We start from the raw sequence: 26,184 nt of genomic DNA, 5'->3' as shown, positions 1-26,184 counted from the left end.
CTCCAAAAAAATTGTCTATTAAAACACTTTTTAAAATATTTAAAGACTCTGCCTTACTGTGTTAACAGGTGTAGTGGGTCTTCCTCTTCACATGTGTGCGTCTGTGAATGGGGAAGAGAGGGCTACCATTTGTTGATTCCTTCACATTCTTCTCACTTTCTGCTGTTGTCTAGACTGCCTTCTTTTGCCCTTGACCTGTTTGTAATTATAAACTTTTCACAGTAAAAATTATTTCATTGGTGTGTTTTTCTTGTAAAAGTGAGATCTAACAGTTGTTGCTGAGGTTTTCCCTTCAGAGAGTCTCAAATACTTTCTTCAATACTGCATATGAGGATGAAGAGGAATCAATTTCTGGGAGTCTTCTGCATTGGGTGGGGTGGGAGCAGAAGAATCTCAGCCTGACTTAGCTTGCCCCCAGCATTTCTTTTTTAAAAATTGTAAGAAAATACTTAGGAACTCAAACTGTGCTGGGTGTACAGCCCAGTGTATTCAACGGTGTATGTAAATGCTCTTTTAGTATGTTTGTATTCTTTACACATTTACAGATCTGATCTGTGTGTGTAATTTACACACAGCTGTGCTCATGCTCCCTTAATGCCAAAATTTTCAGCAAGAGGGAGATTATCATGGGACCACTATTGTTCCAAACAGAAGCCAGCAGAGCAACCTCAAGGTAGGTTCATACCATCCCAGGGACTCTCGAGTGTGATAGCTTTCCTGAGTGGGGACAGCATGAGACCAAAGCAGGGTGCTTGTAATAGGCAAGGAACAGCCAACTCTGACTGGACAGGGATCTTCCTCCTGAGGTTTATCTTTTATAATTGAGCTACTGTCCCCTCTCCCACCCTGCACATCATTTCCTAAAGGGATCATTGATTTTCTTCCTTTGTGGAGATCATTCTTCAGTTGATCTGAGTTCAGTAAGGAGCCCTGTCCATGTCATGTGGTTATGAAGGGAAAACAAAGTCCATGAATCCCTTCTATGCCAGGAGCTCAAGTGAGCCTGTACATGCTTTAGGGCCCTAGTTCCCTCGATTTGGGAAGTGAGGCAGATCATGAGAACTTCTAGATTTGGTCAAGTTCTTCTGGAAGGCAAGTTTTACTTAATTTGAATAACTAGCCTATATGGTTTTATTTATTTTATTTATATCATTGCCCATAATTCCAACAGTTTATGAAGTTAATTTACCTCTTTAGAAAAGAGGACTTTCATTGCTTTGAGTCTTTAGTTGTCTATAAAAAAAGAAGTTGGTTAGTTAGAAACTTGACAGTGGAAACGTCTGAACACATTGAGTCAATCTGGAGGGCAGATGATTCAAGATTAAATAGTCAGTGGGAAGACTAGGCCCAGTCACCCCCAGATACATTCATATATTCATTCAAGCATTGGTTGTGGGTCACCTGCTGTGTGTTGTGAGGTGCTCTGCTTGATCCTGGGGATGTAATAGTGAGCAAAACAGCCCTTGATGGGGCATGAAAATTGTCCAGGTTGATTAAATTAACAACTGGGTAACATCGAGATTAAAGTTCTTGGTTTTAGTAATGAATCTTATATTAGTTTCCTATTGCCACGTTACAAATTACTCCTAACAATAAAAATCACCCCGATTTAAAAACTACTAGAATCCTTCATTTTCTCTCTCTCACAGCTTCTCTGGGACAAGAACTTAGGAATGGCTTTGTGGTTGTGACTTGGGCTGTGCGGTAAGGTTCCTGCCAGATGGTTGGTGGGATTGGAGTCCTCTTGAAACCTCCTTCACACGTGTCTGAGCGAGAAGTCTCAGAGCTGAGGGCCAAAACCGCTGCAGCTTCCAAGGCTTCTCTGTCCCTTGTGATCTCTCTAGTCTAGTGCATCCAGGGTGGTTGAGCGTTTTCATCTGCAGGGGTCCAAAGACGTGTGTGCAGGGCGGGTGAGCCAAGCAGAGCTGCATTTCCCTTTCTGGCATAGCCTCAGAAGTCACCCTGTATCACTTCTGTCACATTCTGCTGGCCAAGGTCCACCCAGGCTCCAAAGGAGGAAACCCCCTCCTGTTAGTGGAGGAGCATTTGGACCACCTTGTAAGAGCAGCGCATGGGATATAACAGTGTTGTGGCGCCACCTCTGGAAAATACATTTTCACAAATGTAATAAAGATTTTGTGGGTAAGTGTGCTTTAATTTGTTTTGTTTCACAGTGCTGCACCTTGCACATGCCAGGCAAGCAAGTCTACCACTGAGCTACTTTCCCAGCCCTTGGTTTTGTTTTAAGTGACATATGGTCCTCACCTGTAAGACAGGGTTTTGACCAGTTTAGGTGCTGCAAGGCCTCCTTCCTTTTCTTTCTCTGCATCTACTAAGATTACAGGTGGGGCAGGGAGTGAGTGTAGAGTTGAGAGCTGCTGGCTTTTGTAGAAATTTCCGGGCATATTGCCAGAGGAGTCAGCTAGGGGCTAGGGAAGGGGCTGCTGCTGCTCACTGGCCTGAGACCCTAAAGAACCTGGCACTTCATTTACCCCTTGTGTTTATGTTCTTCTCACTAATCCGATCTGGTGGGAACATAAAACAGGATCTCAGCCAGGAGCCAAGCGCTGTGGGTGTGCTCAGGAGTCAAGGAGGGGAGGAGTCATGCAGAAGCTGACTGCACATTCTTGTCCTCTTGGCCTTTGGAAGATTAGGAAGGAAGGGACAGAAGAGAACTTTTTCTCTGTGATATTCCTCTGTGTTAGTTAAGCAACTGCTGTCACTGACCCAGAGAGAACTTAACCCGGGGCTTGGATTTGGGCAGCTGTCATTAAGTCTCACATAATCTTTTGGGTATTAAAGTGTCTGAGATAGTTGACAAAACACATTATATGCAGTAGGATCTCTCTGGAAAGAGGTTTGTTCTCTTGTCTCCAGATGGGAAGGAGGCTGCCCTACCTCCACTGCTGTCCCCGCGCTGGAGAACCGGAGGTACGAAGGTGGGCTATCTCACGCCAGGTACAGGCAGCACTGCGGCAGGCGACCAGGGCCAGGGCGGCAGGTTGTGTACTCTGAACCGACTTGTTTCTTGGGAGAATTTTAATACAGATGCAGCACACAGTCTGATAGGTACTTCTCCTTGAATAGTGAGTGAGAGAGAGAGAGAGCGAGCGAGAGAGAGAGAGAGAGAGAGAGAAATTTCCCTTAAAGATTTTGTTTTTAAAGAAATAGAACATCTTATAATTCCTCTCATACATGTAGTAAGTACCAAAAATGTTTTCTGCACCTAGATTCCAGGCAGTTAATCCTGTTTTGAAATCTCATTTGAAGCTTCCATCCTACCAAATAGATATTCGTGTTTTGCATAAAACCTCTAGGGCCAACATCGCATCCAGTTGTCCAGCAGGTATCATCTACTTGGTTACTATTTGCTGGGCACTCTGAGATTTACAAGAGACATGGTAGGCCTAGCTCTTCCTGGAAAGGAATCCATAGTTTGGTGGGCGATGTGAATGGTAAGTGTGTTTATTAACACCAAACACAGGTTTCTGTCTAGAGAAGGGAGAGAGTGAACCACAGGGACCCCAATGGAGCCCATGGTAGAAGGAGCATTTGAACTGGGTCACCCTTCATTAAGTGCTTGTGTGCCATGCTTTTAGCACAGTGTATTCACTGCAGTTAGTGCTTTTTAAGCTTTTGTTGAATTGATGTATTTGGGTAAACAAAAGGAAGAAGGGACTAATTGTTTGTTTGTTTGTTTGTTTGTTTTGGCACCAGGGATTGAACCAGGGGTACTGAACTACTCAGCCACACCTGCAGCCCTTTTTAATTTTTTTTAGACTCGCTAAGTTGCTTAGGACCTCAGCCTCCTGAGTCGCTGAGATTATAGGCGTGTGTCACTGCGCCTGGGGAGGAAGAGACATTCTAGTTTGGGTGCATGAGAACAGCAATAACAGGAACCCAGAGACTGAAATGAGGATGGGGCATTCCAGTGGATCCACTACAAGGTTGGAGAGGTGGTTGGGGACCCAGTGATGAAAGCTGTTACCTGTTAACCAATCATTTGGACCCGCTAGGAGTCCTTGCAGCTCTTCAAACAAGAGGATACATTAATGTACGGAATGCCCAAAAGTAAGATATTGGGGGAGGTATATGGAGAGACGTTGAGGCTGGAGAGGAGACAAGTGCAGTTATTGGCGTGGAATGTTGTGGTCCTGTAGTTGGCAGAGTCCCTCTGTCCCCATCAGAGAGGAACAAAGTGAACAAGACATTGCAAGGACAATGAATCCAGGGGGTGTGATGACTTGTGAAAGTAATGGAAAAGGTGTGGAAACAGGGACAGAGCAGGCATTTCTTTCAGCAGAAGTCTGCTGCATCTCATAGCAGTAGAGACACAGGAGGCTAAGAGAGGGCACACTTGGTGTGAAGGCCATGAGATACTATAGCAGCGTGCATGGACCCCATTCCATCATAGATTCTGGGGAGTGATGAGGTGGGACCTATGGGATATCTCTAGGATGGGCCTGAAGTCCTGAAAGTGACTAAGCTGGCAGCTGTGGGGCCCTTAAAACTGAGTTGGGTAGGACATTTATGGAGATTCCAGCAGAGCGTCCTTTGTAGGAACTCGGCAATTTAGGGGAAACCTTTGATATAAAGGGTACAGGAGGACTGCACTGGGTGATCTCTGGGTACCTGCAGGAAGTGAGCCCTGGAAGACGACTCCTGTCATTGGTGAGGTGAGGATAAGAACCTGCAGCCCAGTGAGCATAGAAGACAAGGGAGGCCTCGAGGGCCCTGACCACTCACTCTGCTGTGGCTCAGCCCGAGGGCATTTGTGAACCTCATGGAGTGAGGGGACTCAGAGCACTTAGCAGTCACTGTGCGAGGCACAGCCTTCTTATCATTGGCATGGCTTTTCTTATTAGATCTGGACTTGAATCCTGGCCCTAGTGATGACAAGCAATGGTTTGGAACAGAATATTCATTTTAAACTGTGGTTTCTTTATCAGTAGAATGGGTCCAATGACTCCTGTCTTAGTTAGTGTTTAGGGACAGCATATCTGTTGCCACCAGCACTATCTCTCACTCTTTGCACCAGACTTGAGGGAACCATGTGAGCCTGGGAAACTTGAGAAACACTGAAATACTAGTCAGTTCCCTGAGTTCATGACCAGACTGCTTTGAAGAAAATGGGTGTCCACACTAGGATTGTTTTGTCCTGGGACTATGGAGTATATTACTCTTAATACAAAGCGTGGGATCAAGTTTGAGCTAAGGTAAAATTTCAGATCAAAGAGAGATTTAAGAATCATCAATAAAACAGTGGCTGCATATTTAAAATTATCCTGTTTGCTGTTTTTAAAACTAATGGGTTGTATTAATTAGGTTTTTGTTGCTGTACTCAAAATACCTGAGCAAAACAACTTGAAGGAAAAGTTTAATTCAACATTACAGTTTTAGAGGTTCAGTCTGTAGATGGTTGATGCCATTGCTGTGGGCTCAAAGTGAGGCAGAGCATCATGGGGGAGAAGCATGGCAGAGTGAAGCAGCTCAGGATGTGGTGGCTGCAAAACAGAGAGAAAAGGAAGGGACTGCAGGGATGATGCACCCTTCCAGGGCATACCACCAGCGGCTCACTTCCTCCAGCCATACCCCACCTACCTCACTTACCACCCAGTTAGTTCATTCAAAGTAGGAGGAACTGATTGGGTTACATCCAACCATTTTACCTCTGAATACTCACTCCTGTGTTAACACAGGAGCTTCGGGAGACACCTCATATCCAAACCTCATAACACTGGTTTATTTTTCATTTTTGGGGGATGCTGGCGATGATCTTAAGGCTTTGCACATACATACTAGGCAAGTGCTCTACCACTGAGCTACACCCGCAGCCCTCTAACTCATTTAAACTATTAATTAGCTGTCCTGCAATAACACTCGTAAGTATAACGTGTGTTTAAAGTAGAGACAAAAGTCAGGAGCAACAGTCTCCTCCTAGGCAGATTGGTTCTGGTGTCGCTTATTGAAAATGTAGTGCTTCGTGCAGGTCCCTGTAGTGAGTGAATATTTAGAACCAAAATCAAATGATACATCTTCAAGCGCTATCAACAGTAACCTCCAAAGGGAAATGTGTCTTTGACATGGGATGATGGGAATCTGTAACAAACAGGATTTTGCGGGCGAGCTGTAGCAGGCTCTCAGTCAGTGGGCTGCCTCTTGGAGCCTCTGGAAAACAAGTAGGCATCATGAACACACCTTTCTGAAGGGCTTGACTTCAGGCTTCCTTTCTCCACCTTATTCCTCTTTAACACAGGACTTCACTCATGAAACATCTTTAATTTCTTCAGCTGCTCTGTACCTTCAGAGAGCTATGGATGTATTCCTTTACCTTAGTGCTGGGCTGCTGGGCTTAAAACTTGAGTGTGTCTGTTGGCAGAGGAGACTGGAGATTGCTTACTTGCAGATCTGCTTGTGTTTCGGTCCCCTAAGAACCAATAAGTCATTAACATAAAATTCTGTGCAGAAAACGGGGCAGAGCAGAAGGAGCCATTTTCGCAGTGGGAATCATTTTAATACCTACAGTGTTTTCTAAACAGTTATGTAAGAGGACTGAGTGCACGCCGTTCTCTAGAAGTCCCGGTGAGTTTCTGACTGTGATACACTAGTTAAAATTCACCAGAGAGAGTTAATTTTGAAAGCTCTCAGCCAGGGGTTAATGCAGAGGCATCTCTTAGCTGTTTTTAGAGCCTTGCCTGCTCTCTTCCCACTGCAGTCACGGGTGGGATCCCACACCTCAGATGACACCAGAATGAGCCATGTTGGGATTTGAGGGTGGACAAGGGGCACAGGCACATCTACCCGTTGGAGGAGTTACTCTTGGCCTCAGACTCTTCCATCTGCAGTACAATTTGCTATTCAGAAGAATTTCTTGAGTTACATGGAGCACTAATTTTATGGCTAATTTAAAAGATAAATTGAGATGAGAATAAATTGTTATGACCATCTAGCCTTTATTTGTCCATTTAGGTATTTTTTGAGATACAGTATCTTGAAATACAAACAGTAGTCACCCAGTCACACCCCAGTCGGTACCTTTGACTCCATTCCTAGGCACCACCCCAGTCCTGAGGCTCCCCAGTTGTTTACACATGTCACCCTGGCCCTTCTGCCCTGGGCCAAGGATTTGGTGACCTGTGGCCAGTTTTCCCATATGTAAGGTGGAGATACCAGCAGTCCCCACCTCACAAGGTGGTGGCGATGGTCAGACAGGGTGTTGCGCGTTGAGCCTTGAGGTGGTGCCTGACGCTCGTGTTGAGCATTTTTACTGCTGTATTGGGCAGCTCTTCCCTCACTTCTTCATATCATGACACATAAAAAATGGACAGTATTCATATTGATAAGTAAGTTTTACAGGGAGGCTGTTTGTCTAGGCCCAGCTGCTCCCTAGGGCGGAGAGAAGAATCAGCAGCTGCTGGGCCAGTGAGGCACAGTGCTGGGACCAGCGCTGGAGCGGTTGGGGGCATGGGGAGGACATAGCAGCAGCAGGAGCATCTGAACATAGCAGTTGATAGTCAGAGATTTATATTCCTGCATTTTGACCAAATGACTTATTGCTGTTACATATCTCTCATTTTAAAAGTGGTTGTGTCTAAACAGCCGTGTCAGATTTCCTTTATGAAACACAAGGAAGGACTAGATCCTATGACTTCTAAGTTTGAACTTCATGTACTTTTTACTCTACCAAAAGTTAAGAACTAGAGCTTTCCAGATACATTGTATTAAAACCCTAGTGTAACAGGATTCAGGTACTCAAATTGGTTTTTTTTGTTGTTGTTGTTGTTTGTTTGTTTATAAGCCAGGAGTTTATTTTCTCTACTGAGAACTTACATGGGTTGATAACTTCAGGTGGTGATAGAGTTTTTAGCTCAGTAGTGGAATACTGTATCAGTTTTTCTAAGACTTGGAGCACAGTCATAAACCAAGTTGTAACATAAAGAACAGTCTCCTTGCTATAAATAAATACATATTTCTGTTTGAATCTCACCTGGCTGTAGGGATAAGAAATAGAAAATGACTTGTCCGTGTTCACATTCAGGTTGGTTGGACATGCAGCACATCAGAGAAACAAGTGCCAGCTTTCTAAGCCCTCTGGTCATGGTCTGAGAGCAGGTGGGACCTTGGAGCACGAAGCAGGGCTGCTTAGCCTGGCTGGTGACCTAACAAAGTTGGCCTGCCACCTTTTTCATGTTCACATTATTCTTTCTCCGTCACCTGTGGCATCTTTGTCTTCTAACGTCTATACCTGGTTAGAGACAGAGCTAATGGACGTAGAAATAATGCATGAGGCCTTCAGTTTCAGTGTTGGCAATGCTGATGGCCAGCCTGACCACTATAAAACTGTTAAGAAACATACCATGTCCATGGACTTTCATTTAGAGGCATATCGGACCTGCCTATTGATATGTTGATGGTGTAAATTAGAGCTTTGAAAACAGCAAGGTCTTCATTTGAAGCGGGGACGTAGAGGAAAAGTGACAGCTGCAAAGGAAGCCTGTTTCAGTGTTGGTCTGTTCCAATCACTGACGCTTGGAGCCTTGTCTTGGTTTCGATTTTAAAGGCAGCTACTATGCATTTCTGGTAAACCACAAGGTAAAGGCTGGTCTCTGAGAAGCAGATGTTTTGCAGGTTTTGAGGCCTTGTGGCTTTCCATAGAGAAGTAACAGTACTGGCCACATGAACCTTTTATTTCCTCTTTCCCCTACCCCAGTGGGGCCAAGGGTGTTGTGCACTTGATAGCATAGTTGTTCATATACGTGGACAGCTGTGGTAGGTCTGTGCTCACTTCCAGATGTCTGTATAATTTCTGGAAGTATCCTTTCGAGATGCCTTTGAGACAGTCAAGTCAGCGTTCCCAAGCCGGGGGCTTGGGTCACAGATTTAGTCATAGAAATACTAGTGCATATCCTAGATGATGTTCAGAGCCAAGGGAACAGTGGAAATCATATTGAAGAAGCCTAGAACAAAGCTTTGGGGAGTCGCAAAATTTTAGAGGTTGAGTAGAGAATTAAGCCAAGTGATATGAGGAATGTTTGGTGTCAGGGAATCAGGAGGTCAACTCTGTTGTTATGGTTCAGATTGGACCCTCCAGCTTTTCCTAGTCCATCTTTACTCTGACTACCCCAGCCCAGGCCCTCTTCATCTCATGGTTGATTTCATTATGTTTCAGAAACTCAGTGAACACCAACTGCCTGGTGCCAAGGGAGGCAAAGTGGCATAAGATATAATCCCTGCCTTTGCAGACTTTATGAACTCTGAGTAAATGAAGTCTTATGCAAAGAAAGAAATAAAAGGAAGGGATCAGGGAGTTCATTTTAGAGAGTGAGGGATTTGAGCTTGGGTTGAGATGAACCTTAAAGGCACCTAACATTGTAGTGACATTACTGATAGACATCTGTCTGGAAAGGGAGGCATGAACAAGGTCCTAGAGGGCCTGGAATTCAGGGCTTGGGGGTGTAAACACTATCCTACAGAGAGGTCAAAGTGCTATTCTTAGGTAGGGGCTGGGACAAGATAGTGTGGGACTCATGATGAAATTTGTTGTTTCCCTAGTTCCTGGGCAGAGGATTGTAACTGAATGGGGGAGGTGGACTGAACTGCTAGGCACTAGGAAAGAGGGACCAAGGCCTGGCCAGGGAACAGCACTAGGCTGGACAGAACAGGAGGGCCTTGAGCAACCTTTCTTAGGAAGAAAACCAGGCCCTTGGTGATTGATGTTGGATCCAGCTGGGAAGTGTGTCATTGCAGATAATGGTGCCATGACAGAAAATTATCACCAAAGTTGTCTGCATTTTACAGAGTGTGGCAGTGATACACATGGATTTGGGAAGCTAAGTTTGAATTCTGGCTTTACCTTTGAAAAACTAGGTGACCTTGATCTGATTACTTAACTATCTATGCTTCAGCTTCCTTGTCTATAAAATGAGATTGATAATAGATCTTCCTTTTTAAGTTAGGAGGATTTTGAATTAATACATATGAGGCTCCTGTGGTATAGAAGGTACGAAAAAGTTAGTTGAGTGGAATGATGTTCAGAGAATTTCATCATAATAAGTGGAAGAAACAAGATCTGAATTCCAGTCTGTCCACCTCTCCTACATTACCTGATGTTCCAGAATCGGTATTTCTCACATTTCACCCTCGTCTTGGCCTCTCCTGATGAACCTGTTGTATGTCTCTGGGCATCAAACCCACATTTGATTGCATGGTTCTGGCATTCTGTCACCTGATTCGTGTCAGAACACCCACCTCAACCCCACGTAGACTCTGACTCCATAACTCACCTCCATGTGCCACCTCTGTCCTTCATGGAGAGCCCTCTACAGATGCTGTCTCTTCAGTGATTTGGTCCGTGTCTCCTGCCTTGGTAAAGGCATTTGGGCCACCTCAGGCCCCCTTCCTCTGGGCTCCCTTGCTACTCTGATCAGCTGTTCAGTACTTATATGCTTGGCCTGGATGAACTGCACATATTACAGGAACCCCTAAAAAGGAATCCATTTAATAAAGGTCCATGGCTGTCATGAGCACCCCCAGGATAGGTGCTCAACAAATTCTTAAATACTTAAAAGAATGGGTGAATAAGCAGGAATTCTGATGACAGGAGTTGAAGCCCTCCTCATCTCACACCTGGGCTTATGTCCCTAGCCTCTTAACCTAGGCTAACCGGTAGGACACTGCCCCTGGAGCAGTCCTTATCCATTCTCTTCAGGGAAAGCTCATGTCAGCGTCTCTGCTGGCCTACAGTTAGGACCACAGCTCTTCAGGCTACCTGCATCCCCATCCTTGCCTGCCTCTCAGTCTTAATCTGCAGGCACTCTTCTGCACACCGTGTCCTTGCAGTTCCAAGAATGTTCTGTGTGCCTTCCTGGCTGACTGAGAGCCCTGCTGGAGCCCACCTGGCAAACTCAGGCTCTTCCTTGTCACTTCCTCTAAGACATCAGCAAGCACAGCAAGGTACTGCCTCCTCCTCAGCTCCACCCACCACCCTATTGTTTCTCTGCTGCTTTCCTTCCAGGCCCAAATCTGTTTACCTGTCTGCTTCCCAGGCCAGACTGGAGGCTTCTTGAGGGCAAGGCCATCTCTTTCTTACTTCATCTCCCCTGGAGATGCTGTGTGCACACAGTCGGGAATGCTCGTTGATCATATGAATAATACTTTGGTCTAGTAACAAAGGTCACATGTCTTCAGACAAGAGGACAAGCGTTCTTCTTTCTGGTGCCTTGACAGAATTATGTGAATTATATTGAAAATTGACAACGATGAGTCATATATCAGCCGAGAAAATGCAAAGTCTCCGGGACTGGAGGAGGGGGTTGCCGACGGGTCTTGCAGGCCAAATCTGCAGGTCTCAAAACACCAGGAGTGGGAGGGCCTCTTTCCTCCGTGGGCAGGTGATTTATTGGCTGGGGAGCTTCCGCGGTGATTTAGTTGTGGAAGGGCGCCTTGCGACGCGCAGGCCAATGCCTGGGCCGGGCGGGGAACGGCCGCCCACAATCGCCGGCCGGAAGGGGCCGTGGGGGTCGTGGGGGCGGCCCCCGCCTGGCAGCCCAGGCTCTGTGGGCGTGCGGCCCGGGCGCTGTCGACCCTGTGCGCCCCGAGCGTGGGCCGGAGACCTAGGGCCAGGCCCCGGCCCCGCGGACCCGCGGGCCCCCGGCGCTCCGCGGCAGGGAGGAAGTTTCCGTGCCTGGCAGCCTCGGCGTGCTGCTGCTCTGGAAGGAAGACGCTGGGAGCGCAGCGCCGCCGGGAGGCTCTGGCTGCCCAGCGGGGGTCGGGCCGGGGGCGGGGCCGGGGCCGGAGCGCGGGGCCCCGGCGGGCGGCGCGGCGATCCAGGCCGCCTTTTGCAGCCGCCCGCGGCCGCGCCGGGCTCTGCGCGCCGCGCTCCAGCCTCCTCCCCCGGCGGCGGCGGCGGCAGCGGCCTCAGCCCCGCGCCCCCCGCGCCCCGCGCCGCGCGGCCCCGCCGCGGTCACACGCCGAGCCGCCCGCTGCCGCCTCCGCCCTGCGCTTTGTGGAGCGGCGCCGAGTGACAGGCAGCGGCCCCTCGCCGCCCCCGGCCCGTGCACTTACCTGTGGCTGCCGGGGTCGGCCGCGCGGGACCCGGCTCGCAGCCCCGAGGTGGGGGCCGGGCGGGAAGGGCTGCTCGGGAGGAATGGGACAAAGTGAAAGTCTCCGGGCCGGGCTCGGGGACGAGTCTGAGACTGCTGCGAAAATGGAGGGGGGCGGTGAGGGGTGTCTGGAGGAAGGAAGAGGTGCTGGCCATTCTTTATTTGGAGTGGCTTTTAATGACGGAGATGGCGGGGCAGGCCGGCTGGCTTCGGGCTCCCGGCGGGCTTCGGCGATATCCGTGCCTTCCTGGCGAATTCCGGGATTAAAGAATCGGGCCTTTTAACCCCCTAGGGTGCCCTTCTGGAAGAGTCACCAGGCTTGGTTCTGTTTCCCTTCTGCCCAACACTTCTGGGAAGCTTCGTTCTGGAGCAGAAAGCAGTTGTGCTGTTTTATTGAAACATGGGCATATTTGTTGTTTAGACCTTCGTGGGTCAGACTACGTCTGGTGGCATAGGAGACAATCTTAGCTATAGAGAGAGTATGTCTTTCTCTTAAATGCGCTGCCCGGGTTGGGGTTCCGATGGGGGCTGCCCCGGGCCCTCGCCCGCGGTTGGGTCCCAGCTGTGCTGCCGAAATATTCTTCCAGCATAGTCAATATTCCCTAGCTGAGACTTTTTTTGGTGGTTGTTATTTCGCTGATTGCAGATATCTTTGCTTTGCTGACATCCTGTTTTGTTTTTGGGTTTTACATCCCATTTGTTTCTTTTTATCATAGAAACGCTTCGTTAAGGGACTCAGGCAGTACGGCAAGAACTTCTTCAGAATTAGAAAAGAGCTGCTTCCCAATAAGGAAACAGTGAGTACAATCGGACTTTATGTAACTTGATTTTTTTTTTCTCTTTGCTCCTGCTGCTTCTCTGCATTTGATCTTAGGAAATGGTTTCCTTTAACCCTGTGCAGTGCTCAGACTAAGGGTGGCATCTAAAATTGTATTGGCCCCACTCCCTTGACTTTTAATTTTAGCCTGGGATTTTAGATGGTAAAGTGACATATGCTCATCCCCCTGAAGGAACTGTGTTGTAGCTGTAGGAATAGAAAAGCCTTGGGGAGCAGAGGGTGAGTTGGGGGAGGGATTGTGGGGTCTGAGCCTCTAATGTTAACTATAGTGGCTGGGATAGGAAATGCCATTTATCACTGGTTTGGATTCGATAATTGGCAAAGGTCATCAACCAAGCCAGACAAGAGAATTAAGGGATTTGTGATTCCCTGTAATTTGAATTATGTTAGGATTTTCCCCCTTCATACAGAGTTGCCCTTTTGAAGAGTAGTTTTTAACTCTTAATATTCTAGCCCTAAAACTATGCACTTTTCATTGGACTAATACATAAGGTTTTTTTTATAAGTTGCTTAAGTGAAGAATTTTTAAAAATTCCTTTGATATTTTACAAAGCTGGGGATCAGATCTGACAATACTACTCTTAAACTTGGGGGAGGAGGTTTTGCTAAAGAAACTTACAAGTGAAATTATATGAGGATGTTGCTGGAAGGAGTTCAGTTTCATTTGCCTGTAATCTGCCCTCCTGCTCTTCTTACAGGTGGTATGAGGGTGGGAGAGACTAGACTTTTGGCTAGGCCAGAGCATAGGGGTCACTAGGGAATGGACCACCACCTCCCAGTAAGACCCAATAACTGGAAGTACTCCCCAGGACTTTTTTTTTGGGGGGGGTGGTGAGGGAGGTTGGACAGATATTTAATTGATATTTAATCTGCCTATACATTGGGCTGTTTTTTGGGAAGTGGAAGATACAGGAAGAATATCCATTATAAGAGTGGGTAGTAGAATTTTTGTTGGTCTGCTTTTTTGTTTTCTCTTGATGTCCTTTACCAATTTCTCTTATTTAATTTTATTTCTCTCTTTTTTTTGAAACAACTGTCTTTCTTGATACTTCACTATATAGTACCTTAAGGAACTCATGATGCAAAATGGGAGAGAAAGGTTCTGAGATTTTAAGTACAGCCTTACTACAGTTGATGACTGTATCAGTCAGTACGTACTTTGATTAAACTTATAATATTTTTTTGTGCATCTGAATATACTGAGATGGGTCACTGAGAGTGGTTGGGAGAGAGAGCCATTTATAAATATTAAAGTAAAATTATTATGGAACTTATCTCTTTAATCAACTTATTTTTTACTTTTTCCAGAACAGGTTGGAAAGAGGTAATTACTGTGAAACACTGAATTGAATACTCTTGAAGTTGTCTGGGGATTTCAGTTGTTTAAGCTTCATACATACTTCTAAAATTTAAAATGGTTTGACCCAAGTATAGGAGTTTTGGTTTGGCTGAGTGAAAAGGCATCCATATGAATAAATTTGTCCTGAAGTTGTGAACAGCCAGCTTGTCCCTCTTAACTCGTTTTATATATCCCTGTGCTCTGCTAAAAGTTGTAAACCATGAAGAATTTTACACAAGAAATCTCTTGACAATCATTTTTATCTTTCTCGTTTAAAAAGTACTTACGGTGGCACAATTAAGCATTGCATCAAGAGTCTATGGTCTATCATTAAGAAACGCCAGACAGTTTTATCTAGTGTCTATCTCTGTGGTGGAAACAGACCTGACCAACCTTTAACCTAGGTAAGGCTCTTTGATCTGAAAGTTAACTTCTTATCTGTCCTCTCACTCCTGGGTGTCCCTTTTTGTTGATGGCACCTGAACAGCCTTTTCTTCTCATAGCTGCTCTTGGTGCACCAGCCTTGTGAGCTGCCTCTGGTTGTCTTTCCTAAGACCTTTGCCTGTCACTCGCTTGCCGAGGCTGTTCCCTTCTCTTCTGGCACCCTTCCTCTTACTCACAGGGCACCATCAATGGAGTAAATGGAGACTGGTTTGCAGAAATCGAAGATTTATTGTGGCTGACCTGCTCGGCATTCAGTGTCCTGCTCTCTTTGGACTGCAAGGGAGGAGTTTGGTAGTAGGGTAAACCTATAAATACTGTAATCAGCTGGGAGAGGCATTCATCTTCTATTTTCTTAGTTATCAGTGTAGCCAGGCTAATCATTTATTGCCCTGAGGGAGGAGAGGTCAAAGGTGGTTTTTCATTTTTGCTTCAGAAAATGGGAAGATCTGCAGGTACCAGTGTTTTTGGTTCAAACTTACTTGGTAAAAATCTTATGGTCTTGCTTTTTTTTTTTTTTTTTTTTTTTAAATAGTGAATCTCTCTAATCTAGTACTTCCCACATTCACCTCCTGTCTGCCAGAGTTGTTAAACTCATTTCTTTGCTGTTCTTAAGTGACTTGAAACTTCAGAAGGGCGTGAGCATCCAAAAGAACATACCCGTCTGCCATGGAGCAGGGCCAGCAGCCCTGTGTGCTATTCTGGGCCTTACCGGGAACTGTAGTACTTGATGATCTCTGTGCAGTCTGCTTGGAGCTGGGAAGTGGGACGTTCAGGTCACATCCTGACTGGAGAAGCTGTTTTATCTGAAGTTATGGTTGTGTGCATGAGCGTTTTATAAATAGTGCTACCATCTTTATAAAAACGTGTGCACACCTTTAGCGTTTGCTGTGCCTGAGAACAGTAATGGTTCTGGCTGCCTCTGCCACTCACTTGCTGTGAGCCTCAGGTTATTCAAGCTCTCTCTTTTAAAATTTGTATGTATAAAATGGAGTGATAATTCCTACCCCTTAGAACTGTTTGGAGAATTTAAGTGAGGTAATGTCTGTGAAGACATAAATAAAGAATAAGATAAGCAACTACCTGTTTTCATTAATCTGTCCTGCCAGACCCTTTCAGTTGAAAAGCTGGGAGGAGTGGAGGGCCCTCCTTAGTTTAGGAACATTTCTCCTCACCCTTGAAGCTGGGTTGAGGGGACTGGGTTTCTGCCAGTTCATCTTGTGCAGTTACGTCAGAGGAGGGATCCCGGTGGGCATGGCCATAAACAGTTTTTCTAGCTCTTCTGGTTTCTGCTGTTTATTATACAGGAACTAAATCTGACTTTTCTCTGAACGTTGCTACCCACTGAAGTGGGAATAGTGGCCACAGTTGTGGAAAACCAACTGTTTATAGAGGTTTAGTTGGATGGGTGTTACATGTTAACCTCATGGTACCCAAGGGAATACTGCAATTCAAATCTTTTAGTATCTTGGTTGTACATATACCCTGTAGTTTATTCTACCCACGCTGTTTCTCCCTCTCTATGACCATTTGTTTCCCCTTAATATGCTTATATAATGTATAATTAGTAGCAGAATGTGGTAAGAAGTCAGCTGAACATCTCAGGTCCACCTTGACAACATAATACCCCCTCAAGGCACCATTTGTCCTAAACCACATCTTAGTTTTGGGTGTTGGTATGTTTGTGTGAATCACAGTGAGTATTCTGTCACTGGCCTTCTAAGATGACAATAAGAAACCAGGCCTCTGGATTCTGCTTTGAGCGCTGCTGCTTTATTGTTGGGTAGATGAGTTACATGGCCTTTGATGTTAAGATCATACCTGAAAAAATAGGAGATCTGATAAAGCCAAATCTTAAACTTAGAGGGGCAATATTATGGATAATATAAAATCATGGATGATATATATATATATTTTTTCTTTTTTTACATGCATTGCCATTTTCTGCAAAACCATGAGATATTTTCTCAAACCATAGTGACATTTGCCTTCTCTTACTCTGAGAGTGTCTCTCTCCTTCTCTGACACCTGGGTGACTGTCAGTTGAATCCTGACCTTTGTCCACAGTGCTGTATGCTGTTCCTAGCATTGGGCTGTAGATGGGAGCACCTCCTTGGTGACCTGGCGCTGCTGTTCTTGTCTCAGATGCAGTGAACACTTTGATCTGCCTAACTTGGAAGGGGAGAGGTGCCCTACGCTGCCAGCCTCTGGAGGAGAGGGAAGGCTTGAAGGCATGTACGTGACTTTCCAGTATTTCTGAGCACCTAACCCAAAAGAGGTTAAGCTTATGTTATCTGTAAGCCCATTCGTGATGCATTAATAGTTACACTAGTAGAGGTTCATTTTCATTTTCAGAACTAAACATTCCATATCATTCAGTTTTTTTTTAAAGTTTAGGGTAAGTGCTTTTTTTTTTTTTTTTTTTTTTTGTTGTTGTTGTTGTTGTTGTTGTTGTTGTTTTGCAGTGCTGGGGATGGAACCCAGGGCTCTGTACTTGGAAGGCAAGCACTTTACCAACTGAGCTATCTCCCCAGCCCTAGGGTAAGTGCTTTAATGGGTGGAGTGTCTATCAAGAAACTGGGCACCACCCCTGCCCTGCAGAGAGCTGCCATTGCAGGGGGAAGGTGGACCCTTTACATGCCTTGCAGTACTTGGCAGAATGTCTCGACCCTTGGTGGGTGATGATTCAGGCCCCACAAAGTGATCATACAGGCTAGGGTTCCTGAAGGGCTAATTTCAAAACATGAGTTTGAAAGTGGACTTTGGGGCTGAGCTCAGTCGGTAGAGCGCTTGCCTTGCAAGCACAAGGCCCTGGGTTCGATCCCCAGCACCGCAAAAAAAAAAAAAAAAAAAGAAAAGAAAGTGGACTTTGATGGTGGTGCTCATTTTTTGATGGGGGTGGTTGGGAGGGTGAAGGAAAAGTAACTTTCCAGCCATAGGAAGTATCATGAGCAAACCACAGAGGCAGGAAATTGTAAAACATGCCCAGCAGGGACAGACACATGTGCAGAGATTAAATAAGCAGATACAGGAGAACTGGAGCCCAAATTCTGGCTTGGAGTAGAGCTTGGGGGACCTTGAACTACCTCCAAAGAGTGTTGGAGTGAGTGGAAGCAGGACCCATTTCTGAAGGCTTTTGAGAAGAGCAGGGAGGGTGTCCCTGGCTGAGTTGTGGGGCCAGGAACAGGAGCAACATGTGTGGATAGGAACTGAGCAGGAAGCTTAGTAATGATTCAGATTTACAGGAAGATAGAAAATGGGGAGTTGAAAATTGACTCTCTGAGAATGGAAACCAGCCTTTTATCTTGATTTTCCTATTGAAAATGTGCAGGCTGGGGATAGCTCAGTTGGTAGAGTTCCTGCCTTGCAAGCACAAGGCCCTGGGTTCAATCCCCAGCATGGCAAAAAAAAAAAAAAAAGAAAAGAAAATGTGCTACTGTTTGATTTGGCCCAAGAGCCCAGTGAAGGGACAGTTGGTTTTGATGTTTTTATTAACATTGGCTGATTTTGCAGATTGAGATTTTTAATTTGAGAATAACATTTTTCTTGGCCATATTTCTGTGAATTGAATTCTTTTAAATATGTGCATAACTACTGGATATTAATTGTTCTTTTTCTCCAGGCAAAAATGTCATTTGCATAGAGCATATTTTTCCCAACAAAAAATACTGTTGAGAAAGGGCTTTAAGACCAAGTAATTAAGATTCTGTTAATCTTGAGAGGTTAAAAATGATTCTAGCATTCATTATGAGGTTACAGCATGAAGTTTATTTAATTTCAGATTATAACCTTAGATAAACAAGTTTCCACCCTCATTAATGCTTAATCTAATGTTTCATAACAAAGTATGGACTTCCTGAAGAAGTTGACACTATTGAGAACTGCCGAATGTGGTGCAGCCACATAACACTGCTTCAGAAGCTCCTAGCTGCCCCCAGTGGGGTCCTCAGGGCTGTGTTATCACCATCACCTGGGAGCTTGTGAAAGCAGACTCTCGGGCCCTTTGTCCATGGCCATTGAGCCAGAATCTGCATTTTAATAAGCTCCCCAGGTGATTCAAATCTACAGTAAAAGTGCTGGGAGCAGCTGCTGTTTACAGCTATGCAGACTTCAGAACCCGCACCCTGTAGGGCACGTTCATTCTTAGTGTCTTTATTTGTTCTTTTAAGTTGTAAATTGTTTCACTACTAGGGGTTGATTTTTTTTTTTTTTTCAAATTATTACAAAGTATTTTGAACATATAGAAAAGTATCTGGGCTTATTTCCATTCTCAGTATCAGAATTTCTTTAAGCCTTCTCTTTTTCTCTTTTGTGCTGCTGGGAATGGAACTCAGGGCCTTGGCATGCAGGTGCTCTGCCACTGAGCTACATTCCCAGCCCTAGAATTTAATGGAGTTATTTTCCCATCTCTACTCCATTTCCCCCTAGAAACACAGTTATGACTCCTGTCTTATTTCATATAAAACCCTACACTTCTCAAGACTGTGTAGCATGAAGGCAGTTGTGAGTTAGACTATAAGACCCTGCTTCAGTTTCTAACAAAACTTTTTATTTGAAAGGCTGATGTTATCTTATGAATAAGAAGCTTTTGTGTTCTTCTACAGTGTTTCCAGGTGTTGCATTCTTTTGCTGCCACCCCTCCATGTGAGGATGAATGTAAGCACTTTGAGGGGTTGAGGAGATGAGTAGGAGATGAGTAGGAGAGAGCGTGTGCCCTGCTGTTTCTCCTGATAACTGACCCTGCCTGGATGCAAACAGTTGGAATTTTCCATTCAAGGCAAACGGAATTGCCAGTAGAAACAGACAGTGAATTTTGGCAAGTGCTGTGATATTTCAGAAATTGCAGTGCTGAGGGGTTGTTCCCTGGCTTGAATCTATTCTTTTTTAATTATTCTAATTAGTTATAAATGACAGAATGCATTTTGACTCTGTACACACTGGAGCACAGCTTTTCATTTCTCTGGTTGTACACAATGCAGAGTCACACCATTTGTGCATTCATACACGTATACAGGGTAATATCCATCTCATTCCGTCATCTCTCCCACCCCATAGCCCCTCCCCTCTGCCCTATCCAAAGTTCCTCCATTCCCCCACCCCCACCCCATTGTAGATCAGCATCCACTTATCAGAGAACACATTTGACCTTTGGTTTTTTGGAATTGGCTGGCTTCACTTAGCATGATAGTCTCCAGCTCCATCCATTTACCTGCAAATGCCATAATTTTTTTCTTCTTTAAGGCTGAGTAATATTCCATTGTGTATATATACCACAGTTTCTTTATCCATTCATCTGTTGAAGGGCATCTAGGTTGGTTCCACAGTTTAGCTATTGTGAATTGAGCTGCTATAATTGATGTGGCTGCGTCACTGTACTGTGCCTTTAAATCTATTAATTCTGATAGTCTGAGCTGTATGGATACCTTGAGTGGGGTCCAGTCTTAACTAAGGTAGTCCAAGAGAGGTGACTGCTTCCCTTATGTAAGTAAAGTGGTTACATAATTTGTATATAAGAAACTCCTGGTGCCGATGTTGGAAAGAAAAGGAGGTATTGAAATGTTTTGTGGCTTTTCAAACAAAGGGCTTTGGATATTTGCTGTGTTCTGTGTTCTGTCTCAGGCCTATGTTCGACCTCCTCCTGTGCGCGAGGACTAGTGGGATGGTCGGAAATCCATTGCTAGTGGCACCTACACCCCAACGAGGAATACCGTGGGAGTTTAAGGTGCTGTTGAGCAGCACGCTGCCCACAAGGAGCAGTTTGTTGTTTGCTGTTGGTATTTCTTACTATTTGCCTGGATCTTGTTTATCTGGATGACTTTTAGGTGGACATTTGTGGCTTTGTTTTGTGTGTGTGTTTTTTAAGGCTTATAAGATCTGTGAACGCATTCTGTCTTTGAAACCTTAGTTTGCAAACTTAGTTTGAAAAATATAGCATGCCTTAGAAAACTTACTTTAAAATTCAATTTAAAAACATATCTGAGTGCTCGCTTCGGCAGCACATGTACTAAAACTGGAACGATACAGAGAAGATTAGCATAGCCCCCGCGCAAGGATGACACGCAAATTCGTCAAGTGTTCCATTTTTTTTTCTTAAAGCTTAAAAAAAATGTATCTGAAATGATTATCCTTGAATAATTGGTTCATTTTAATCTTACTTGAAGTTACTCTTTGATAATACTTGAGAGACTGGAGTAAAAATTATTGTTTTGAAAAGTAAAACATTAACCTCAGTCTGAAAACATCTACCCTAAATGAAATATTTTCCTGTCGTATTTGAAAGCTGTTAATTGTATTATATGAATATGAAAAGCAAGGGGGTGGGTAGAAATTTCTTGAAACCAGCATGCGTTGAGTTGTTTTCTTTCTGAGCTGTTCAGTTTCCCTGTTTGTGTCAGGAGGGGCAGGGCTGGGGATGCTACCCACCCTGCGCTGAGCTGCACCCCTGCCCCTGGGGAGTTTGGTTTTTCTATTAAGTTTTACTACTGATGGCCCTTGTTATTTTCTTTTGTCCTCTTTGGAAATTTGAGTCTTTGTTCTGTCTTCAGTCATCTTCTGAGTCCTCTCAGTATGGCGTCCTAAGGCCCAGGATCTGACTGTTGAGGTGCTTGCGCCATCACAGTAAGCCAAGTTGGGAGTTCGGGGGGAGCTTTTGATAACCCCAGACTTGTACCATTTAGTATGGGCGTGAGCCAAGCTCTCGGCCTAGGACCAGCCGGGTGGGTGCTCCTCAGCGACCTCACCCACAGAGGCCTTGCTGGGCTGCACAGTTGTGAGTCTTGTGCACCCTCCTGCAGGCCACCTTCTGTTCACACAGAGGCCCAGCTGTCTCTTCCATTTTATTCTGCCCTTTGACTATTGATTTTTATTTTAGTTTTGGACTTGACTCTGCTTCCTCTTTTCCATACATTTCTGTTCTACACATGGATGCATACATGTATCTGTGTCAAACGCAAGGCCTTCTGGGCAGGAACCACATTTTCATACCTCTTTACGTTACCTTTAATGCCCTCTTATAGGGTCTGACTTAATATTTGTTAAAAATGAAATGCGTGTTGTTGAAAGAGAAAAAAACAATGAAATATGTGTGTTCACACTTGAGAATAATGGGTTAGGAATACATTGTAACCACAGAGATATAATAATCAGTCCTAAAAGATAAAACTTAACTTCTAGTGTTCACGGAAATGGTTTCCTCATCCTTTGCTCACTGTGTTGGTTTGCAAGGCTGTGTTTTTTTTTTTTTTTTTTTTTTTTTAAGACCAATGAAACCTGGGTGCCCCAGGCTTTTGACTTTATGTAATGGACCGAAAATCCTTGTTAACTCAAGTGTCCCAAGACACTAAGACTAGAGCTTGGGGTTCACTTTGCCACACTAGGCCTTTCTGTTCTGTTTGTCAGCCTTCAGCACTACTTCTGCACAGCGGTTCTGTGTTCTAGATTATTTGAAGATTAAAACCTATTGTTTCTTAGTAGTTTTATTGAATCAGTCAAGAATAAAATATTGTCTTTAGTGGCTGGACTTCAAAACAGTTAACGAGAGAGACAGAAAGAAGGGATGAGGGACCAGAAGCTCAGGTTGCCAGATCTCTGCAGCTTTGTAAGCGTCCTGTGACTGTTTATGGATTTTTTTCTTTCAGTCTGTGAGTCACCATCATATACCATTTTATTATCTTAAGAACAGTGTCTGGAATATTTTATTCTGTGTCTTTGCTGTATGAGTGCAACACCATTGAGGGTGTTCTGAAGAGTCTTAAGATGAAGTTTTTCTTCAGTGAGGCCTTTGATTTTGTGTGTTCAGCTGCTGCAATTCTCTGTCCTGTTCAGGAGTTGAATTTTTTTTTTAGAGTTTGGAGCGAAATGGTGACTTTCATGTGCTTGATTGTTTTAGCTGGCTGGAGCAAGGTATATTCAGTGTCTTTGGAATTTAGTGATCATTGTTCTAGGCCTGCCCCTTTAAGATCAGAACATGGTTCTCCTCCCCACAGATACTGTGTTGGAAATATGCTAATGAAACACATGAAATCAGGTCAGAGGTTTGCTGGCCTTAAGTTACCAAGGGAGGTGCTTTGATTTTAAAGAATCTGGAACTTGTGGAACAGTAAGAAGAATGTGATGTGGCTGGTTTCACAAAGTGAAGGAGAGAACCAGTGAACTAGGTGCTTTCTGTGGAATGTGGGATTTAAAAAAACATCCTTAGTACATTTCTAAAAACTCACACTTCTAAAAATATTAACTTAATGGTATAAAACAGCAAAGATTTTTATTATATATCATGATTTTGTAGATCAGGAATTTGGCCAGACTCAGTCTGGCCTTTGTTTTCATGCTGCCAGATGGGTTGATCTGAAGCTCCAAGATGGCTTCCCTCCCATCTGCCACCTTGGGGGGCATGGTGGGAAGCTGTACCCTTTAGGTGCTTGTTTACTAGAGTACCTACATTTTGCTTATAAAACTTGAAGCTCTTTTTTCATTTGATCTTAATAAACCTTCCAGGTGATTCAGGAGAAAAGTCCATATGCTTCTCGGGACCATTTCATGTCTACCAGATATTAGGCAGAGTGATACGTCTAAAGGATATAAAGCGCTTTCTGTGGTCTTTCTGTATCTGTATTAAGATGACATGTTTACAGATAGGGGTATGTACCTATTTGTCCTGTGTATTTTTCTTAGATTCAAACTCCAGGGTACTGTTTTCTTTTGTACAATACTGTGTTCTCTCTGTCTCTCTACTATTTACTATGCTTTTAATATTTGGCAAGTCTATAAGTGGTTATATTTATTTTGAAAGTTTTCTAGAAATCATTGCATTAGAATGTTTGGATAGTGGGAATTTAGGAAGTTTATAGTTTGTTCTTTATACCAGTCAGTTATCAGACACTGCTTGTGCTTATGGAGCATGGTGAGAAGATAAAGAGGTGGTTTTGTTCCCTGGGAATCTCTGACTGTTTAATTGCCACAGTGCAAGTTGGAGTGAAACCAAGTGCTAAACTGTGCAGTGTGGACATTAGGTGGTAATGGGAGGCTCAGGGAATTGTGTCTTGAAAATTTTTGAAGGGCAGGTAGGTGTTCTAAAATGTTAAAACTTGTTTGAAGTCAAGTACGGTGGTATATCGCGGCAACTCAGGAGACTGAGACTGGAAGATTGCAAATTCAAGGCCACCCTTAATGATTTAACTTATGGAAACCCTGTCTCAAAAATTAGAAAGGGTCGAGGATATAATTCAGTGGTAAAATGCCCTGAGTTCAGTCCCTGGTACCAAAAAAAAAAAAAAGAAAATAATTGTTTGAAATGCCTTGCCAGAAATGTCCTTAAAGTATCGTTGCTGTCTGTTGACCAGTGCTCGATCCTCTACAGCATTCCTGTTGATCCTGAACTCCTGGTGGTTTTGTACAGTTTCGTTCTTTGAAGTGTTTTCTTTTTAATAAGCTGAAATCTGAGTTTACTTCACCTTTCGTATGGTGAAGTACGAAGCCCTGGGATATAGAGAACTGTTGTCCTAACTTCCTCCCGGGTGCTCTTTGTGTAGATCAGGGTGGTTGGCACATCTCCTGCCCAGCCTGTTTCCGCTGTCCACGCGCATGCCTCAGGAACCAGCAACATCAATCTAGGTAAGCTCCTTGGGACATTTATCATTTGTCCATCTGTGAAACCTGATATCCACAGAAAGGAGAAAGTGGCAGGGAGGGCCCCAGTAGGGCCAGGGTCACCCCCATCCTGCGCTTGGCCTTTTTCTTCACCAGATTGGCAGGGAGGCACAAGTAGTAATTCTGTACCTGCTGTGCATCTGTGCGTACTTCCTAGGTAACCTGAGTTTTAATGGAGGTTTTGTTCTTTTGAATTGAGCCTATCTTGAGAAAATGTTCATGTTAGGATTTAAAGTTGTTACTTGGCACAGCAGTGCATGCCTAGACTGACCATTGACTGGGCCATTTTGACACCCAGAGCAGATCTGAGCAAAGACTGGCAGTGCCCAGGCTGGGCATACTCATGCCTGAAATAGTAGTGTCTTTCCTGCAGGCAGAGACCATTTGCTTCAGTCATGACCCCAGATGCACTGCAGGAACCTTGTCCGTGATGACAGTATCAGCACTAGGCAGTTCTTCAGTCCTGCGTGTTTTGGTAAATGACAGCCAAAGCGTGATAGCAGCAATTCACCAGACACAGGCCCTCATCTCTTTGCTGCTTTGTTTTAAAACATCTGTTGAAAGCAAAGCTTGGATACCAGAGTTCCATCCGGTATCGTTGTTGTGTCCCCCCAACCCTCACCTCTACCCCCACCCCCACCCCGCAAAATCTCTGGAAATGGCTGTCACAGACCAACCTAGGAGCCCTGGATTTTAAGGTGGAACACTGCTCTGGAGTGTGCCATCAGTTTTCCAGACTGAATTTTCAGCCTTTTCCTGAGCCTTTGTGCCCCACTGAATCCTGGCAGAGGTGGGACAGTTCCACTCCTCTCCCTGCTGCCTCACCTGGCTGCTGTCACAAGCTAATCTGGTCTGAGGCAGTCTGATGCAGTGTGAGAAGATGCTCTGCTCAACTCCAGGGCCCTGCCTGGTAGCCTTCTGCTCCCTCCCTCCGCCGACTCTGAGACATCGTCTGTTTGCTGAAGAAACACAAGCCCCCTTCAAGATGACAAGATCCCTTCCCAGGTCTTCACCTGTGTGCAGCCTAAGAAAAGCAAGAGCATTCTTTCTAGCTGTGGGAAAGTGGTTTCCATTCTCAGGCAAGAATGGCAAGGGACTAGTGCCGTAGCTCTCCTGCCTCACGTCCTACCTGTGAAACATCACAGGCATTTTAACTTGTTGGTCACTGGGCACCTGTGGAACATTTTTCTGGCTTTTTGCTCACTCTTGTTTTCTTTCCTCACCCCTGCCTAGCCCCAGCCCCCGCCCCTGCACTCACAGCAGGGGTCATTTTTTATAGCAGATATAACCTTTACTTCAAAAAGTATATTGCTTATAACAGGAAGCTGTTTCCTGCTTTTATTGTGAAGCGTCCTCCCTGTTGTTTACTGTGGGGGGTCTTCGTGCTGAAAGCCTGTCCAAGTAGGCATTTGTGCATCCCAGAGGAACTTTTGATTTATTTCCTTAACTCTGCCTCCTTTCTCTGAGGTTCAGAAACCTTTAATGATCTGTGAAGCCAGGCTTCAGTGCAGAAAACTGGTCGTTCTGAGAGCCCCTCCCACTGCACAGAAGGCGGCAGGTTTCCACATGCTGGGTTTTTGCCTCCCTGAAAAGCTGACCTCTCACAAATTTTGGTTGTACAGCAGGGCATCCTGGGTTGCGGCCTTGATAATGCTTTCATGAAATATTTTTTCTTCCTCGTCTCCCTTTCTTTGAAAAGTTGTAATGAAAATTCCGGGCTCTTGTCCAGCCCGTGGGTGTGAAACAGGAGAAACGTTTCAGTGCCCTTTGTAATCTCTGGGCTTTGATTGGGTTTATTTCCCATAAGCTTGATTCCTCTC

At 44.8% G+C, this 26,184-nt stretch overlaps 1 protein-coding gene across 8 annotated transcripts in view; it reads left to right on the top strand.

The window, feature by feature from the left end:
* Positions 1-26,184, top strand: part of RERE (arginine-glutamic acid dipeptide repeats) — a 404,253-nt gene that overhangs the window by 328,703 nt on the left and 49,366 nt on the right. For 7 of the 8 annotated variants that reach the window (XM_079133348.1, XM_079133347.1, XM_079133349.1 and 4 more), the window contains one exon: positions 12,818-12,898. In XM_079133348.1, the coding sequence (XP_078989474.1) occupies positions 12,818-12,898 (81 nt within the window). Of the gene's footprint in view, positions 1-11,969; positions 12,112-12,817; positions 12,899-26,184 lie in introns of those variants that run through there. The other variant, XM_079133353.1, reaches the window with a different exon arrangement.

Source organism: Sciurus vulgaris (assembly GCF_902686455.1).
Source record: "Sciurus vulgaris genome assembly, chromosome: 1".
In the NCBI taxonomy this organism is placed as follows: domain Eukaryota; kingdom Metazoa; phylum Chordata; class Mammalia; order Rodentia; family Sciuridae; genus Sciurus; species Sciurus vulgaris.
This window is presented reverse-complemented; position numbering and strand designations above follow the sequence as displayed.